General features: G+C 37.6%; 1 protein-coding gene across 1 annotated transcript in view; it reads right to left on the reverse strand.

Annotated features, from left to right (window-relative positions):
* SPTBN5 (spectrin beta, non-erythrocytic 5) overlaps positions 1 to 18,292 on the reverse strand; it is a gene marked incomplete at both ends in the record, with an annotated part of 118,472 nt that extends 100,180 nt beyond the window's left edge. Inside the window, 11 exons of the mRNA XM_083355348.1 lie at positions 385 to 582; positions 1,044 to 1,241; positions 4,554 to 4,707; positions 6,099 to 6,331; positions 7,764 to 7,902; positions 9,282 to 9,916; positions 10,759 to 10,987; positions 13,217 to 13,374; positions 14,201 to 14,317; positions 16,802 to 16,969; positions 18,182 to 18,292. Of these exons, the coding sequence (XP_083211474.1) occupies positions 385 to 582; positions 1,044 to 1,241; positions 4,554 to 4,707; positions 6,099 to 6,331; positions 7,764 to 7,902; positions 9,282 to 9,916; positions 10,759 to 10,987; positions 13,217 to 13,374; positions 14,201 to 14,317; positions 16,802 to 16,969; positions 18,182 to 18,292 (2,340 nt within the window). The remainder of the gene's footprint in view (positions 1 to 384; positions 583 to 1,043; positions 1,242 to 4,553; positions 4,708 to 6,098; positions 6,332 to 7,763; positions 7,903 to 9,281; positions 9,917 to 10,758; positions 10,988 to 13,216; positions 13,375 to 14,200; positions 14,318 to 16,801; positions 16,970 to 18,181) is intronic.
* Positions 18,293 to 18,846: the final 554 nt, after the last annotated feature.

An 18,846-nucleotide genomic window follows, 5' to 3' on the forward strand; every position in this document is an offset into this window, starting at 1 on the left:
AAGAAGAAATCCCATAGAAGGGAGTTCTCATATGGAAATATGAAAGCATGATGGCTAACATTTCAGGCCTTATACAATATAGATCCATGTAAGAAGGAAAATATTTCATTTGTGGAGAAAAGATTCATCTGAGATCACAGGAACAGAATTTGTTTTAAATAAGTATGAACGAGGAGGACAATCTGAGATATGTCTTTCATTTTGGCCACTCATTTCCCAACTTGTCAACTTTAAGTGTGTCAGTGGCAAATTCTGAGAGTTGAAATCCACACATCTTAAAATTTCCAGGTTTAAAAAAACTACTGGTTTAAGCGCATCAGTAAGTTCACATATATTTGGGTCAGACAGTTATATAACTTAAATGATTGTTTGGGTGATACATACCACCTGCTGTGCCACAGAATGGGCCTGTTCCTCCAAATGACTTATTTCTGTAAAATAAGCAGCAAGCTCCTTTTCCAAACGAAGATGACGATGTAACAAAGCTTCTGCACTAGATTCATCTTTTCCATAATCTTTGCTGGCGAGGAGAGTGTGTTTTTCCTGGAGCCAGGAGTCAACCTCATTTATATCTGCAAAGTACTGAAGGGAAAAACAAGTCTGAGGTATTATGGTAGTACTTACAGATAATGTTCCACTACAGAATAATTTATGCAGAGGAAAAGGATCTTTTCCTTAGATCCCATTTGTGGAATGCTGTTGCTTTCTGCAGAGGTGAACAATCTGGAGGCCCAGAGCTATATTTTGCCCACATTGAAAAAAAAATTGATCAAACTTGGTCAAACCTGATAGCATACTAAAAACAGAAAAAACAAATTCATTCAGTATTTTTTCAAATGATATTAAAACACGAAAACACACAGTCATGTCTATACAATTAAAAGCCCAGAAAATTGAAAACTGCTAGAACACTGGCCTCACTTTCTGTGGTCCCATAAAAACCATTCAGTCATGATATAATGATCTTAAAGAATTCAAGGTGAAGGTTAATAATTTTTTCAACTTCTTTTACCTTGTTTGGATGAAGGAAGAGACTGACTTACCTGTCGAATGAGAGAAGCTGTATCCAAGCGGATCTTACAATTAGTCATCTCATTTTGGAGCTGTTGCCACAATTGCTGGATGTCTTCCAACTTCTTCTGAATCTCTCGGTTTGAAGGATTGTTCTGCCTTAACTCCTGGCCCTTGCAAATTATTTTAGAACAAATTGCTTGATGGGAGTCACACTCAATTTGGAGAGACTGCCAGACAGAAATTGGGAGATTATTGCTAAATGCTGCTAAAGGTAAAGTTAAAGGTTCCCCTGCACATGCGTGCTAGTCGTTTCTGAATCTAGGGGCCGGTGCTCATCTCCGTTTCAAAGCCGAAGAGCCAGCGCTTGTCCGAGGACGTCTCCGTGGTCATGTGGCTGGCATGACTAGACACCAAAGGCGCACAGAATGCTGTTACCTTCCCACCGTAGTGGTCCCTATTTTTCTACTTGCATTTTGACGTGCTTTTGAACTGCTAGGTTGGCAGAAGCTAGGACGAGTAACAGGCGCTCACTCTGTTATGTGGCACTCGGGATTCGACCCGCCAAACTGCCGACCTTCTGATCGACAGGCTCAGCGTCCTAACCCACTGAGCCAATAAGGTATAGTGGTTAAAGACTGGGAGTGGGGAGCCTAAATTTCTAATCCACCTTAAGCCCTGGGTGATTTAGGAATAGCTACTTTTCTCTCAGATCAACCTATAATTTAATTTTTAATTTGGATTTTTTAGAAACAAAAATTAAAATAAGCAAGAAAATGGTAAGAGAACAACTATCCAACCTTTATGAATATAAATCACTGGGGCCTGACAAATTACAGATTATAACTAGTAGCCAGAATGGGTTTGTTAAAAGCAGATCATGCCAAACCAATCTTATTTCATTCTTCGAAAAAGTGACTAAACTAATAGAGCAGCAAAATACTGTGGACATAGTATACTTAGACTACAGTAAGGCATTTGATAAAGTAGACCAGAGCCTATTCCTTGGTAAGCTAGAAAATAGACATCACCACCAGATAGATCTGTAGCTGGCTGGCAAACCATACTCAATGAGTGGTCCTCAATGGCACTACATCCACATGGAGAGAAATAAGCAGTGGGGTACCACAAGGTTCCATCTTAGGCCCTGTACTCTTCAATATCTTCATAAATGACTTAGATGAGGGAATTGAAGGGGAACTCATCAAATTTGCAGATGACACCAAACTGGCAGGAGTAGCCAACACCCCAGAAGACAAACTCAGGATCCCAAAAGATCTTGAAAAACCTGAACAATGGGCCCTATCCAACAAAATGAGTTTCAGTGTGGAGAAAAGCAAAGTTTTACATTTAGGTAGGAAAATCAAAGATACAAGTACAGATTAGGCAAGACCTGGCTTAAAAACAGTAACTGTGAGAGGGACCTTGGAGTCCTAGTGGACGATCACTTAACCATGAACCAGCAGTGTTCAGCAGCAGCCAAAAAAACTAATACAATCCTGGGTTGTATAAACAGAGGCATCAAGATCATGCGAGGTATTAGTATCGCTTTATAAAACTCTAGTAAGACCACACCTGGAATACTGCAGCCAATTTTGGTCATCATATCACAGAAAAGATGTTGAGAGTTTGAAAAAAATTCAGAGAAGAGCAACTAAGATAATCAAAACCCTGGAGACTAAAACATAGGAAGAACAGCTGCAGGACTTGGGTTTGGCTAGTCTAAAGAAAAGAAGAAATAGTGGAGACATGATAGCTGTATTCCAGTATTTGAGAGGTTGCCACAAAGAAGAGGGGGTCAAACTATTCTCTAAAGCACCAGAGGACAGGACAAGAAACAATGGTTGGAAACTGATTAAAGAGAGAAGCAATCTCCAGAAACTTCCTGACAGTGAGGACAATTAAGCAGTGGAACAGCTTGCCTCCAGAAATCATGGGCGCTCCATCACTGGAGATTTTTTAAAAAGAGGCTAGACAGTCACTTGTCTGAGATGGTATAGGTTTTTCTGCTTGAGTCAGGGGCCAGACTTGAAGACCTCCAAGGTCCCTTCCAGCTCTATTCTATTCTATTCATATACAGAAAGAACAGCGACTTTTGGGGAAGAAATGATGAACTGAAGCAAAGACCAAGGAATTATGAGTAGACTGGTTCTTTGGAACCTCTCTAGATAAGAAGAGGATGGGAGATTGCCCACATGTGCTTTGGATAGCTGTTCCTCATAAGCAGGCAACAGGATAGCAGTTTTCCAAAGGTTAATGGCATGTGAAATGACCTTGGAACATAGGAGTAAGAGATGCTGTCATGGGAATGAACAAATAAAAGGTGGACGAGCATGCAATTGATCAATGGACAGGAAAAAAAGTTTAGAAAGGATCCACCCTAATTTATCAAAGTAAAAAGAAATGGCAGGAAATTTGTACTTTCAGATTTTTAATATTCTTACAATGCATGAAGCCTTACAATAAAGTAGAATTAGTGCATATTACTATGTTTTCTGTCTGGTCTACTTGGGACACTGGCAGCAGACACAATATTAATGTCAGTAATGATTGTCTGCTTCTGTAGATAAAAGGTAAAGTTTCCCCTGCATGTACGTGTTAGTTGTTTCCAACTCTAGAGGCCAGTGCTCATCTCCGTTTCAAAGCCGAATAGACTGCCCCAAAATATTGAAGAAATGATATGGAGATGGTTTCAATTGACAGAGGGGAGCAATTGGCAGAGAATGAATTAGAAAAGGATACTTCAGTGGATCCACAAAAGAAAATGTCTGAGATTTTTAAAATTTAAAAGAAAAATACAAATGACAAACCAAGAGAGTGATCTGGATAATATTTTCCTATTGTATATACAAAAGAGTCTTGTTAAAGCCTTGAATAACTCTGTATGATGGGACAAAGAAGAAATGAAATCCTATGATAATATTTGAATGAACTAAAGATTAAGACTGTTAAGAAATATAAAGTTGGTTGATTTGACCAAGGTTAAAACAAGATACATCGTTACTTTTGGAAAACTCCTTATGGATTTTCTTTTGACACCAGTACTTAAAATATGATTTTTATGGATTTGTGGTGTAGCAAAGGATGAAGAGATAAATGTTTGTAACTTTAGAGGGATACATTTGTTTATACTTGTGATGAAAACTGGAAATTACTTATTTGTATATTTCTTTTCCTTTATTATAATCTTATCTCCCTCTTCCTTCTCTTTATTTTTTCTTGCACTTTTTACTTTCTTTCTAATCTCCTTTCTTTCTTTAAGTTTTAAAGAAAGAAAATAGATTTCATATTATAATCAAAATACTTAATTAAATTATATCAAAAAAGCAGGAAGAAGGAGGGCAATATATACTTCTTGGAGTTTTCAGAGAAATCTAATCAGCAATGCCAGCAAGAGTTTTGTTTTCTTCTTCTCTGAAATGCCACCTTGTGGCTTCATCAGAGATAGCAACGAGAACTATAGTCTCACTGTTCCACTCACAGCTCTATTATGGATTTCTATTAAAGTTGCTCAAATGATAAAGAAAATACATTTTACTGACCTTATGGCTTTGGAGAGAGGCTGAAATATGGGTGAGATCATCCTCTAAGGTACCCATCTTCACTAATTTCCATTTGTCAGACAACCATTGCTCTTCTTCTTTGCATTCATGAAAAAATTCAAAAAGCTTCAAAGCCCCTTCCAACTGAAGTTGCCTGAATCAAACGGATACATATGTACTTTAAAAGAGTAACAACAGGAGATTATTTCAGGTATTTCTAATAGTTCCAGCTTATTTAAATATAAAATATGGTATATTTCCAACCCAGTTTTACTCAGGATCTTAGAATCACACAAACGAAGAAGCCATGGAAGAATCTTCTAAATATTTGCTGCTATAAATTTATTTGGTAAAATTCTATATTTCTTTGTTTTCCTTCTCTTGGAAAAATCTCATATGTGTCACTTAATTAAATGTTATTTCTCAGCAAAATTGAAATGCATTAAATAAAAAATAGCTGTATAAAAAGACTTAATTTTTTCCATAATAAGTTTTATTCAGGGACAATATTAAAGAAAATGGTAAGTAAAGTTCCTTCCAATTCTAAGAAAACAAGGCCAAACCAAATTAAAGTACATGTTCAAAAATTTTTTCCCCAATCATACAAAAAACCCCAACTCCCCACCCTTACTCCACACAACCTTTGATGCTAAAGTTTCCTACAGATTGCTTTCATGCTCACTCTATATTAATATGTAACTGAAGATGTGCCTAGTATTTAATAGTATTTAATATATAGTTTATATTTAAAAATCCCTTCTCAACCCATTGGGTCTTTCTCAATCTTGGGCCCTCTACCAGAGCCTGGGAGCCACAATTATTACAACCACTTTGACTTTTACTTTCCATATTCCCTCTAGTTCCTCCCTCAGGCCCTGGTAGTTTTCCAGCTTCTCATACTCCTTCTTCCTCAGGTTGCTGTCATTTGGCATCACTACATCTGCCACCACTGCTGTCTTCTGGTCCTTGATATCTGATTGATTGGCTAGTACTGCCCTGACTGTCTGGATATGGAAGTCCCACAGCCCTCTTATTCTCCACAAACCTCTGTGAAATCTCCCATCTTGACTTAGGAGTGTTTAGCCCATATAGTAGGTAGATGTTCTGGCACACAATGATGTGTCTCTCTGTGTGTGTGTGCGCACACACACACACACCTGCGCAAATAAGCATACATGTGTGTATGTGTGATGTAGCCAAAAAGAATGATTCTTCCCAGATTCATTTCAAGAGCTTGGTATACTTGTCAATGTCATCCTTAAAGAACCAGAATTATTTTGCCCTTTGCCTGAATGTCAAAAATTTAGAATGCTTTGGTATTATTTATAACATGCCTGCATACGCACATGCCTTTTAAAATCATTGACAAAAATGTACAGGGTTTATCTGAGGTGATTGAGCCCCCATGGTCTATCATTTCTCTCTGATGAATGTGTGGAATAGAGAAACACAATACATGCACAGAGAATTGCAATCTAAGATCAGAAATTTTTATCTTTTTGCAGAATATACCAAAGCGTTCATCAATATTTACAAGAATTTTACCGTGTTTGGCAGGAATCCTGAAGATTCTGATGTAGTTGACGAAGCATCTGATATTTGACCTGAAGCATATCTGATTTGACTGTTTTCCTTTTTATTATATCTTCTGTTTTTTCAGCGATGCACATGATGCTTTCCTCAAGAGAAGAGATTTGGGAGGCAACTAATTTGTGCTTTTGCAAAAGTTCCACAGCTTCTAAGAGCTCTTTGCCACAATCCTTAGAGCTTACTAATATCTAGAAATAAAATGAAAGAAAAATATTTTGTATGTTTTTCAGCTACTCAATTGCAGGTAGTTCCCAAATTCATACATAGCTTAGAAAATGATACATTAATTAATTTATTACAATTCATACATTATACTAAACCATAAACCATGATTTACAAAAGACAGTGACCAATTTTATCCTTATTACACATCAAACTCAAAACAAGCAAATTTTATTAGTATGATCCAAGTCAATGAAGTAATGTTATCATAGATGCTTAGTATGATAATGTCATCTTACTAAATCATGACATCTATTACATATTCATATATGAAAAGAAATATAAGGAATCATGGAATGGTGACATGCTCTACAACACCCTTACCTAATCTCCTCCTTTAATATTTGGGGGAGCAGAAGAAGAATTGGGAAGCAACCAGAGTGGAAAAGTTTGACTTATGCTACTTGACATACATTCTTTAATACTATTAAACAAAGTCCTTGGGACAGACTTGATAGATAAACAAAAATGCCAAATCCAGTCTAAACATCTGGTTGACCATAATAATACTAGTCAGCTAATATTTTGCCTGGTATTGCCACGTGCTGAGATAGAGGAAAAATGTTCTGATAAATGGTTGTATAAGATCCTGTGTTGTGATGGAATGTCTAACAGGGAAAGTGGAGGAAAAAACAGGATTGTTGCAAAACGAATTCCTCAGTCTAGCAAGGAGGGACCTACAATGGTACCTTGGTACTCATCTGCTTTGAAACTCATCAAATTTGGTACTCAACACATTTTGATGTGAAAATTTTGTCCTGATAGTCATCATTTGTTTGGTACTCAATGGACAAGTTAGAACTTGTTGGTGTCAACTGCCTTGTGACTCACTACATTATTCCTTATGGGGAAAAAATATTTCTTACTCATCATTTTTGGTACTCATCACACTTCCCAGAACCAATTAACAATGAGTACTGAGGTAACTGTCTTAATTTTGCAAGGTATAAAGACTAAGCTGGAGACTTGCTGTAACAAGCTTTCAAGGTGTTTTGTTACAATACCTATTATCAGTATAGATCTTTACAGAAATCCAAATGGGTCATATTTGTTTGTCTGCCTCAAAAGGCTTTATATATGCCAGGCTTTGTCACAGAAAAAAGCAAACTAATTAACAGTGCTTGCTACATTTGCACAACATTCCTTCCTACGTATCATTGGTTTTCAACATACAATCTTCTAATTTAATGGAGACAAACCCTCCACAAAGTCATGTGAATAGATTTTTATGAGTAGTTACAATCTATGGCTTAAATTCAAATTCTCATTCCAAATACCCCCTCTGCATAAAATATCCTTATTCATTCTTTTTCCATAGGCTAGAAATAGGAAGCATTGCTTGTCCATTAAAGACCACATTCACCAAGATCTACCTTTAGAATGAATAACTCAATATACCTGCACTCCTTTAAGTTCTTCCATAATGGTATCAATATTCCTCAAAAGGACTAGCACTTCCTGCATCTTTCCCATAGTGACTTTTTGTCTTTGGAGATGGCCCCAGAGATCTTGCCATTGCTGAATGATGTCCATTTGCCTGTGAAGAGAGCAAAAAGAAGAAAAAAAATGTGTTATACAAGACTTCACTAATGGGCAATTCAAGTTACCCCATATTCTGATGTCATAACATGATATATTTCCATACACCTTATTTACAATGTTAGCTGCTATGGGGAAATGTGAGGTTTAATCCAATGGGAAAATGCAACTTCAAATTATAATGTTCATTAGCAACTCTGAATTTTGTGAAAAATTTGTGAATGTGAAAAAAGTGAATTGTTGAACAATGTGGAAGGAGAGCCTCACAACAGTCAGTGTGGAGATTTCTTTTTCTCTTTTTTTTTACCCTCTGGGACTTATTGCAGATGAATTAGTTGGACTGTGCCCATGATCCAACTCAAAAAAGTCAAGACCTCCAGGCAGGCGGTATGGGTATATCAGGAGGAAATGGTGTCTGTTGGAATAGGAGATCCAAGTATTTTGCAGGTGAGATCTACAGAATGGCTAAGCAAACAAACAAAAGATGCCCAGGACAAAATTTGTCTTAGGAAGTGCAGAGGAATTTTAAATTCTGGCAGCTGCTCAGGTGAGAAGCAATCAAAGCTGAGAGCACAGAAAACAGCCAGCAACCAAAGCATCCAAACCTAGTTTGAGTAAAGGGTTTTAGGATTCAGGCCAGTGGTGGGATTCAGCCAGTTTGCACCACTTTGGCAGAACTGGTAGCTCATTTTTTGTTGCCCAGGCCCAGAATGGACTTCCGGAAGTGGCATCCACACAGAGAACTGGTTGTTCACATATTTGAATCCCATCACTGATTCAGGCTGAGAAGAAAAGAAGATGAGGAGAAGAAATGTGTGCAACAAAAGAAAGAAAAAGAAAAAGAAAGAGCAGGGGGAGCAAAGAAAAATGTACAGAAATTCACACAAATATATTTAGAGTAGAAGCATGGGAATCCACAGAAAAGCATAGGCTACATTAAGGCAAGACAAAGAAATCTACATAATTCAGCACCCATCGAATAAGATATATAGCATATGCAAATAAGATTAGAAAGAATTGTGTAAATTGATACACACACAAAGACCCTCATCCCTTTGTAGACCTATTAGACTGCAATTTTGAAATTGTAAACGCTTGCATTACATTAGCAGCTTGTGCATATTTTATTCTTTCTTGTATCACTCACCAAGATGTTTTGCTATTGGGATTGCCCTTTATTTTTGTGTCTTTATCATCTGTCCTAACATTTTTGTTTTTGGAAGAATACAAAATAAAATATAATATGATCAGTTGAATTTACTCTTTCCAAAGATGGAAGTTGCATTAATTCATGCTAAGCAAACTCTTGTGATGTGCTTTTCATTCTCTCCAACACCAGTTCTGACTACTGCCCCAATCTGAAGGCATCCTACTCACTTATTGGCAATCAAGTCATTGTCCTGATAGTTCTCCTGCATGATTTCGGCAGCCATTGTAGACAAGGCTTTGAAGCGTTGGTCTTGGGGAAGCATATCTGCTTCAATCGCCTCTAGTTTCCTAGTGCCTGCCTGAAGTTGTTCTATATCGTCAGGTTGCCAATCACCCTGCTTTTGGATTATCTCTCTCATGTTCCTCAAATAGGCCTCACGAATGACTGCTTTCTTCAGAAACTTCTTGACCTGTTGCTCAACTCTCTCAAGTCTTAACAGCTCCTGCTGTATTGCTTTTCCTCGACTGTCCTCTGCTTTCTCCAAAGCAGTCCATTCTTTTTCCAGATCTCTTAAATTTCTTCCTTCAGGGGGAACATAAGCACGCTGATTGTTGACTTGCTGTTTGGTCCGTATGTGGAAGAAATTGACTTCAATTATTCCCTTCTCACGGTATTTGGGAGGTTTCTCCACTGTGCGGAAGACCTTAAAGTTATTCACGAGGAAGCACATTTTCTCCAGAGAATTGGGGAAGGAATGGTCATTCAGTTCTGTCACTTTGAGCTTTATCCATTTCAAGAGTTCAAGGATCATGTGTTCATACTGGAATTTCAAGTCATCTGTCTCCTTCAGGCAGAACATGATCTGCAGAAAGATCAAACACAACATTTCCCCATTATTCCTAGTTAGTAGAATTCTACTCAGTAAAGCCAGATTTCCAACCAAGAGTCTTTAAAAGAAAGTTACATATTCCATGAACAATTCATCATGGAATCTCAGAGTATTAAGTATTCAGCTAAAATCAGCAATCGTTAATTGGACCAGGACCATCTTTACAGTAATATACATTCAACACAGTTCTGATCCAAATTTTCTTCCAGAACTTCTCTTGGATATAAAGAAGAAAACATCCAGTTGCAATATGGATGATTATATGGATTGCGTTCAGATAAAATGATCACTGTATTCAGTGCTTTTTTTGTAAAAGAAAAAGGTGCCGGAACTCACACATGTCATACAACCCGCCTTGCCTACCCTACAAGGTTTCATCCAAAAAAGGTGCTGGAACTCCATTCTGAGCGTTCTATGACAAAAAAGCCCTGACTGTATTGCTGCTGAGTTACCCAGAGGAAAATGCAAATAGTGATTAAAATAACGTGTAACTGTTCATATTTATACCACTTCTAGATGAATGAAAAGCTTGACTACAAATGTCTTCTTTAAGTCAGGGCATAGGATATGTGCTCCATCCTCAAGGTCCTGAGAAGCCATAACCTATCAGTTCCAAATTGTTACCATGTTATAGGAGTTCAGCTGAGTTTCATCTTAACAGCCTCTGTACTTCCTTAGACATTTTTTTTTGACAATGGAAAACTGTATTCCATAGATAAAGACTGAGTCCACATTCTATTTGGGCCAAAGAAATTATTTACTTAAGACATACCAGACATTAAGAATGCTAATTACCAAAACAGCAATACACTGACTTTAGCAAGCCTCTTCTGGACTGTTTGACCCTGCTTCTGCCTGGAAAAGTAATGGTAGTAGAATGACACATAGGTCATGATGGATCTTTCATCTGGAAAAGGCACTGCCACATCTTCAGCATCCAACAACTTTAAGATTCCCAGGTGCTTCTCCGCCACAGTGAAGGCATTATTTAGATTAATTATGGGCTGGTCATGCCGCAGAGAGCTGTATTGTATAAGATCAGGCCTGAAAAGATCATAAATAAAAACAAATAAAATACATGAGCAAGATTATGTTTAGAAAATGCATTTTTCCCCTTAGGATTTTTAGAAATTTACTACAGTTTTAAATAGGCTATTGATACCGGTGTCAGAGGTAATGTAATACAACATTGATGGAGGAAAAACTGAATATATCTTTCTTCAGTAACTGGATTAGGTACTTTAAAATAAGAATCCATGGTATCACCATACAAGTACATTTTCTAGAGTTGCTCTGGTGCAATTTGTCGATACCCGTGTAGTTCAAGTTTGTAATAGGTTTATGACTTAAAGTAATTTTTTCAATAACTGATGAAAAATTTCATAACTTATTAGTGTGCCATCCACCCCAAGTTAAAGTTTTTAAATTCCCCTCAGAAGCTGAGAATAATATGGATTTGCTTTATAAAACATAGAAACAGTTTGTTGAATGACATGGAGTAACACATGTCATTTTCTGCATCTGACTTTAAAGAGATAAGATGCAATAATTTGAAATAATTTGTGAGCAAACTATATATTTGTATTTATCTTTAAATAAATTATAGTTCAAAAATTATGAAAACTTCTAAATGTGCAGGAGTAAAACAAATATTGTTTCTTACATGGTCCAGCATATTTGGAGAGGTCCATAAGAGTGAAAAAACAATACAACAATAAAACTTAACTTGCCTTCTAGAAGATATGGAAATGCTGTGATTTGTGTCTTCTGAAGCAGCATTGTAAAAATTTCCATTTTAGTATTTTTTTCTGAGCATAATAAAAAAAAATCTCCCTTGTTTAAAATGGGTGTTCCACATGGATTCATGATTCTCTTTCCTTATAATGGCACCTGCACAGATACATGTGCAAAAACCACAAGCAAGAGATAATTGTCCCTGATTCTTGTGAGTCACCAATGACTCATCGCAGAAGATGCTTCCCTGGATTTTGAACGTAGCAAGTGATAGTTTATCCTTTATGACATTATTCTGTTTCTTATCTTGCTACAACTTGCTCTAACAGGTTTCATAATTCAGCAATAAATAAGAAATGTTTCCTATACAGTATCTGTCTTGAACCTCTGGCTATTTATATTTTCAGGGTGATTCTGGATTCTAATGTTACAGAATATATGTAGTATATATTGTACAGTATAATACAATCCATTAAAATAATGGATTCTAATAGTATACAAGAGAGAAAGAGGCAACAAAAATAAAGTTGTCCTATCTGCATTCTCCCTACCACAGACAATTTGCTAAATTGCTTCATTAACAATAGGGGATGAGGTATTACCACCCGTTGATAGGGCTCGCAACTTGGGCATCCTCCTGGATTCACGGCTCAGTTTGGAAGATCATATAGGAGCCGTGACCAGGGGGGCTTTTGCCCAGATTCACCTGGTGCGCCAGTTGCGTCCCTATCTGGACTGAGATGCTCTACGTACAGTCACTCATGCGCTCGTGACCTCCCGGTTAGACTACTGCAATGCCCTCTACATGGGGCTGCCCTTGAGGACCACCCAAAGGCTTCAACTGGTGCAGAATTCAGCCGCGCGAGTTTTGATGGGAGCTTCCTGATACTCCCGTGTAACACCTCTTCTCCGTGAGCTACATTGGCTTCCGGTTGCCCTCTGGGTGAGATTCAAGGTGCTGGGAATGACCTATAAAGCCCTAAATGGTTTGGGTCCGGACTATCTAAGGGAACACCTGCTGCCCGGCATCATCTTCCCATCGTCCTGTGCGCCCCCACAGGGAGCGCCTTCTCAGGGTACCACCGGTTAATGAATGCCGGTGGGTTATTTCCAGGGGAAGGGCGTTCTCTGTGGGTCCGCCTGCCCCATGGAACCAACTACAGAACTTAGGACTGCCCCCGACCTTCGCTTATTTTGCCGGGACCTGAAAACTTGGCTCTTCGATCTGTTTGGTCCAGACTGTGGGGTTGTTAATTTAACTGGGTTTTAGATTTACTCTTGGGGCTTGAATTTAATTTAATTGTTTTAATTGTTTTTAATTTTTTGTATTCATGATTTTAACTGCCCTGTAAACCGCCCTGAGTCCTACGGGAATAGGGCGGTATACAAATCCAATAAAATAAATAAAATAAATAAATAAAATTATATTCCTTCCAGATGAAAATCTTCTTTTTCTATTAACTTTTAGTACCTTTCTCACTTGTACATGAATCATATGTCAGAATACTTTGGAAAGATTGAACTCCTACTTTTCCTTACCTATGAGCATGAAGGAGGGCATTGAAAGCTAGCCCATCATTCCAGCTTTTGGAAAAGTCTTTCACATTAACATTAGAATAGCTGGCTGTCTTACACTGACACCAAACCAGTAGAGCTTCATTGGAAGAGAGAGCATCAACTCTAGACCCAAATTCATCCTAGAAAGTCAACAAGGCAAAAGCATTCGTAGGATAATCTAAATCTAAATTGGCAAAACTAAAACCCCACAAAGAACCAAAGATTTAAGGATTTAGTAATCAGAAACAGAAATACATGCAGATTTAAATTATAGTTAACTGTATGGTTAATAAAGGTAAAATTAAAGGTTTCCATTGTCCAGTTGTGTCCAGCTCTAGAGGGTGGTGCTCATCTCTATTTCTTAGCTGAAGGAGCCAGTGTTGTCCATGGTCATATGGCCAGCATGATTATACGATGAGGTGCCCAGAGTGCTGATATCTTCCTACCAAAGTGGTACCTATTTATCTACTCACATTTGCATGCTTTCAAACTGCTAGGCAGGCAGGAGCTGGGGCAAGTAACAAGACCTCACCCCATTGCATGGTGCTCAGGTCTCAAACCTGGGCTGTCAACTTTCCAGCTGACAAGCCCAGCATCTTTAAACACTAAGCTATCACGGTCCTCTAGTATGGTTAATAGTTAGCTGTAAATATAAAATTGAATTGGTTTTTTATGCATCCACTCAACTCCTCTTAGGGTTCAGAAGTCTCAAGAGTGACAAATTTTAACCCTTCCATTACTGGAGAATGATTTTGGTGATTCTATAGATACATAGAATATTGACTTAAACATTTCACCAATATTGTGCGACAACAGTTTCACACAATTTCCTGCAGACCGTACAATCATCTCTATGCTTCTTTTCAGTCATAAACGATATATCAAACTTTAGAAAGTTGGAGAATTATTAGGCTAACAGTGATAACAGAAAGAAAAAAGTGAGCAGCTTTTAAATTACAATCTGACCTTATCAAGACTGATCAGTGAAATTTGAAATCTGAGGATAATTATCCACATTAATCCAAGGATGAGGATCTGGTCTCCATCTACTATGTTTTCTGGCCCAATTAGCTTCACCTGTACCTGCTGAATGCACAAGAGGCTCTTATCATTAGTGTGTTTACAAAAGAATCAAAAAAATGAGTCAATCAGTACATTTAGGAATAGTTCTTGGAAAACATACAAAACAGAGAGATAAACTCTTCTCTATCTTTGCTATCCTTCCTGACTAATTTGCATGGTTTTCAGCAATTGGACAAAGATGATATGTGCAATCAAGTTATTTCCAGGAGTGACTATGTTTTTCACAGTGCTCTTTAGGTATTTTCCCTCCACTATCATGAAAGTGGAGGTGGGAAATATTGTTCTTTCTGAGCAGCTTCAGTATGATGCTAATGCTTCTTTTATTTGGTAGCCAATGGCAGCAACAGTGACATAATGGTACCATTAAAATGAGTGTGGGTGTGATTTCCAGACTGACAATATTTTGGTGATGGGATCAATATTTTTAATTTTTTTTGCTGAAAATCTAGGGAAAAAAATAGTGTGCTGTTTCTTCTGTAGCAAAATAGCAAGCCTCTCTGGTGATCACAAAAAGGAGATGGAGATCCACATTGGATCCAAAGCTGTACCACTCTTGCTTTTCTTTTTCTAGCAAGACTGGCCCAAATCATGTGGCACATCTAGGAATATCACTGCTGCCACACTAAGGCTCCTAAAGATTATCCATCTTTCCAGGTGGCTCCTCACTTTCTCTGAAAAATAATTTGGCATACTAATGATGGATTTGAATGCTTTGATGCCACCTGATGATGCCCTCTCAATGCAAATGTCAATGATATGTCTCTCAGTTCTCAAAGGCTAGTCATTCAGTAAGAAATTTGTAAAGAACAGTGCAATATACTTGGGCCATTTGAGTTTCTAAGTTTTTGAACATTTCAGGTGAGACAAATTCAGAAATTTGTAAAAAAAAAAAAGTGGGGAGGACTTGTGGGGAGCACAATGACATTCACTATCTCATATATGCATGGAGATAACTCCTGCTTTATGTTATGATAGTGTCACACATTAGTTTCCTATTTCCTAATTCTCAAAATGTAACAGAAAAGAGTGAGGAAGAAAAAAAATACAGTGGTGTTCCAGCCAAAAGCTTTGTTAAGTTCTGCTGTGATGAAATGTAAAAGTAAGTCAGAAACAGGCACATTGATTTATATTAGGTGTGCGAGACGTTTTCAGGTTGCAACAGTTTCTCCCAAGAACCTGTTAAATTAATTAAACTTTGCTAGAACAAAGAAATATAAACTAAATAGTGAACCAAATAAATGAAATTTGGTCTCCCATATTTGAAATAGGCCCCAAACATGGGACAAATCTTTATCTCCTGTGTCAGCCTATCTTGAAGGCCATCGACAGACATTAGTCACACCGGTGACAGCTCATATTTGTGTAAACTTTTTTTTAAAAAAAATTGCTAACAAAGAATTAAGGGAGACTAATATGCATTTCAAACTTATTAGTTTTCATCAGTCAGCCATACCCTTCTGAGATTCAAACCTGGGCTGATTGCACATTAGGCAGTTGTTTTTACCTTGAGCCACAGGATCTCTCTCGCTTTGCTAGCAGAGAAGCAAGGGGAGATATATGACAAATGCTTGTTAACTCTTAGATTACCTTGCTAGGCCCCAAACATGGGACAAATCTTTATCTCCTGTGTCAGCCTATCTTGAAGGCCATCGACAGGCATTAGTCACACCGGTGACAGCTCATATTTGTGTATTTTTTTTAAAATTGCTAACAAAGAATTAATATAATATTATTCTCATTAATATATATATATATATATATATATATATATATATATATATATATATATATATATATATATATATATATATATATATATATATATATAATATAATATATTAATATTAATATTAATATTAATTAATTATATTATATATTAATGAGTGTAAGCTGCCCAGAGTTATCCTATGGTAAGTTAGGCTGCCAATAAATTTTATAATTAAACAAACAAACAAACAAACAAATAAATAAATATTAGAGACTCGCTTTCACTAATTAACAGATCACTTCCTGAGTTGATCATAGAGCAATGTCTTAGATCAGCAGTTATATCAATCAGGAGTGCAACTTTTATCCAAGGACTGCATATTGTCCTCAAGTCCTCTTTTGGGAACTACAGAGCCACCCCTGAGCATATTAACTGAAAACCCACAACACAATTCCTGCCTTTTTTCAGTTTGAAAACAAATAAAACCTCAAAATTCCCTCAAGCCATAACTCAATTCATATACATTGTATGTGATCTTACATTTTTGTACTGTTCACCTTCCTCTCTCCCCAAAATTTAAGTGCTACCTTTGGTTACTTATGCTGTAGACTTTCTACAGAGATGGATAATCTTTTACTGACAAGATAAAGTTTTAGTTGGGGTGGCTGGGTGGAAATTCGTCAGTAGATAGAGCCACTTCAATTGACGCTTTTCACCCTCCCATCCCAGCTGAAACTTGATTAGTGCCTATTATAATTCCAAACTTTGTACCTCACCTTAGATTTGAGGAATTGAATGGCTTTGCTATTGTTCTCCAAAAAATGAACCCTCATCTTGCCTTTGTTTGGCCTGGGAAGTTGTTCAGAAGATAGTAGCTCCAAAAGACGCAGGAGATAAATACCATCTTTCAGTTCAGTGTAGAGATCTTGAATCTTAATGTTTGCCTACAAAATTAAAGGGTCAAAAATAAAGCCAACAACAATAGTACCATGTTCTTAATGCTATTTTGCCTATGGAAATTATGACATAAAGCTGATATTGGACTAGTAGTTATTTGACTGCTCAATAATAAGCAGGAGAGAGGCAATGCTCTTTTATTATGACATAACAGATGAGACCTATAGAGAAAAGGTAAAGGTAAAGGTAAAGGTTCCCCCGCACATGAGTGCTAGTCGTTTCCGACTCTAGGGGCCGGTGCTCATCTCCGTTTCAAAGCTGAAGAGCCAGCGCTTGTCCGAGGACGTCTCCATGGTCATGTGGCTGGCATGACTAGATGCCAAAGGCGCACGGAGCGCTGTTACCTTCCCACCGTAGTGGTCCCTATTTTTCTACTTGCATTTTTACGTGCTTTCGAACTGCTAGGTTGGCAGAAGCTGGGACGAGTAACAGGCGCTCACTCTGTTACGCGGCACTCGGGATTCGACCCGCCAAACTGCCGACCTTCTGATCGACAGGCTCAGCGTCCTAACCCACTGAGCCACCGCGTCCCTTTATAGAGAAAAAGGCAGACTCAAATACTTTATTACATGAATAAAATTCTATGTCAGGCCTGCCGTCTTCAGCATACTCCTCTTTGCTGGCATCATGCTATAAAATGCAAGGGAGGAGAGAGGTAATTGGGGAAATGAAGAGAGGGCATGGGAATAGGCAGAGAAAGAGGATGCAGGGTGATAGGAACCAGAAGTGTCAAACCAGAATGCATGGGCCAATCAATGATGGAGCTTGAGAATGGAATGCACAACTATACCAAAGAGAAGCCAAACTTCAAAGCTGTTCCCAAACATCAAAAACAAATATGATTGGAAACTAGCGAAGGGGCAGGGAGGGCCAGGGAAAGGGAAAAATGTAAGGTTTGCACAGGAATACTTAGATACAGATTTCCTTATGCTGTAACCACTTGACTTTAATAAAATAACTTTTCACTTCAAAGAATGTAGTCGTGGGTCTTTCTTTCCTAAATGTCTGAGTTAGGACAAGCCTGACATTCTATTTCTAAGACTTTTCTGCAGAGTATTGTTGTTGACATTATAGTTTAAAAAATAATACATGAACCACTGATTGTGTTGATTGATCAAGTTAAGGAGAAGAATCTGTTAACATCAGCAAAGAGGTGTTTAAAGGAATCATATATGAAGAACATTACAAAAACTACCTACACGGTGTTTGGAGAAAACATTATTCAACCAATTAGTGAAAGTTTTCTTCTGCATGGTCATACGTTGTGCTTGCAACTTCCTGAATTTTCCTTGTACGTTTTCTTCCTCCATGGTAGCCTAAAAACAAAAATATTCCAACATGACTCCAATAGAATAAAATGTCCCAACTTGCTACCAATTCCCTGAGTTCTTGAGCTTTTTCCTCTTTACATCAAGGAAACTTCATTGGATGTAATGTTCTTTTTTTCTGGATGAAAAGTATTGTTTCTTGTGAATACGAAATGTAGACCTATCAGCTAATCATGTCTACCAAAAGAGCCTTTGTAGACACCCAGGTTGGATAAAGATATTAAGGTCTTTAGGTTTTATTACTTAATAATGAAAGTACTGTTTTTTGGGGGAGCAGTTATTATCATAAACACCCAAGAATTTTGGTATTACAACAAGTAGTAAATAAAATACATAAAAGTCATCATGATAAACATGTACATAGCAAACACTTTAAATCACGGGTATCAAACTCGTCATGTCACGCAACATGTCATGACGTATCGTGACTTTTTTTGCATCACGGGAGCAAGTGTGAGCATGGCATTTGCATGATACAACTGGCCCACAGGCCGGCAATTTGACACCCCTGCTTTAAATGGTACTAAATAAGACAA

This window comes from Vipera ursinii (genome assembly GCF_947247035.1).
Source record: "Vipera ursinii genome assembly, chromosome: 1".
Classification (NCBI taxonomy): domain Eukaryota; kingdom Metazoa; phylum Chordata; class Lepidosauria; order Squamata; family Viperidae; genus Vipera; species Vipera ursinii.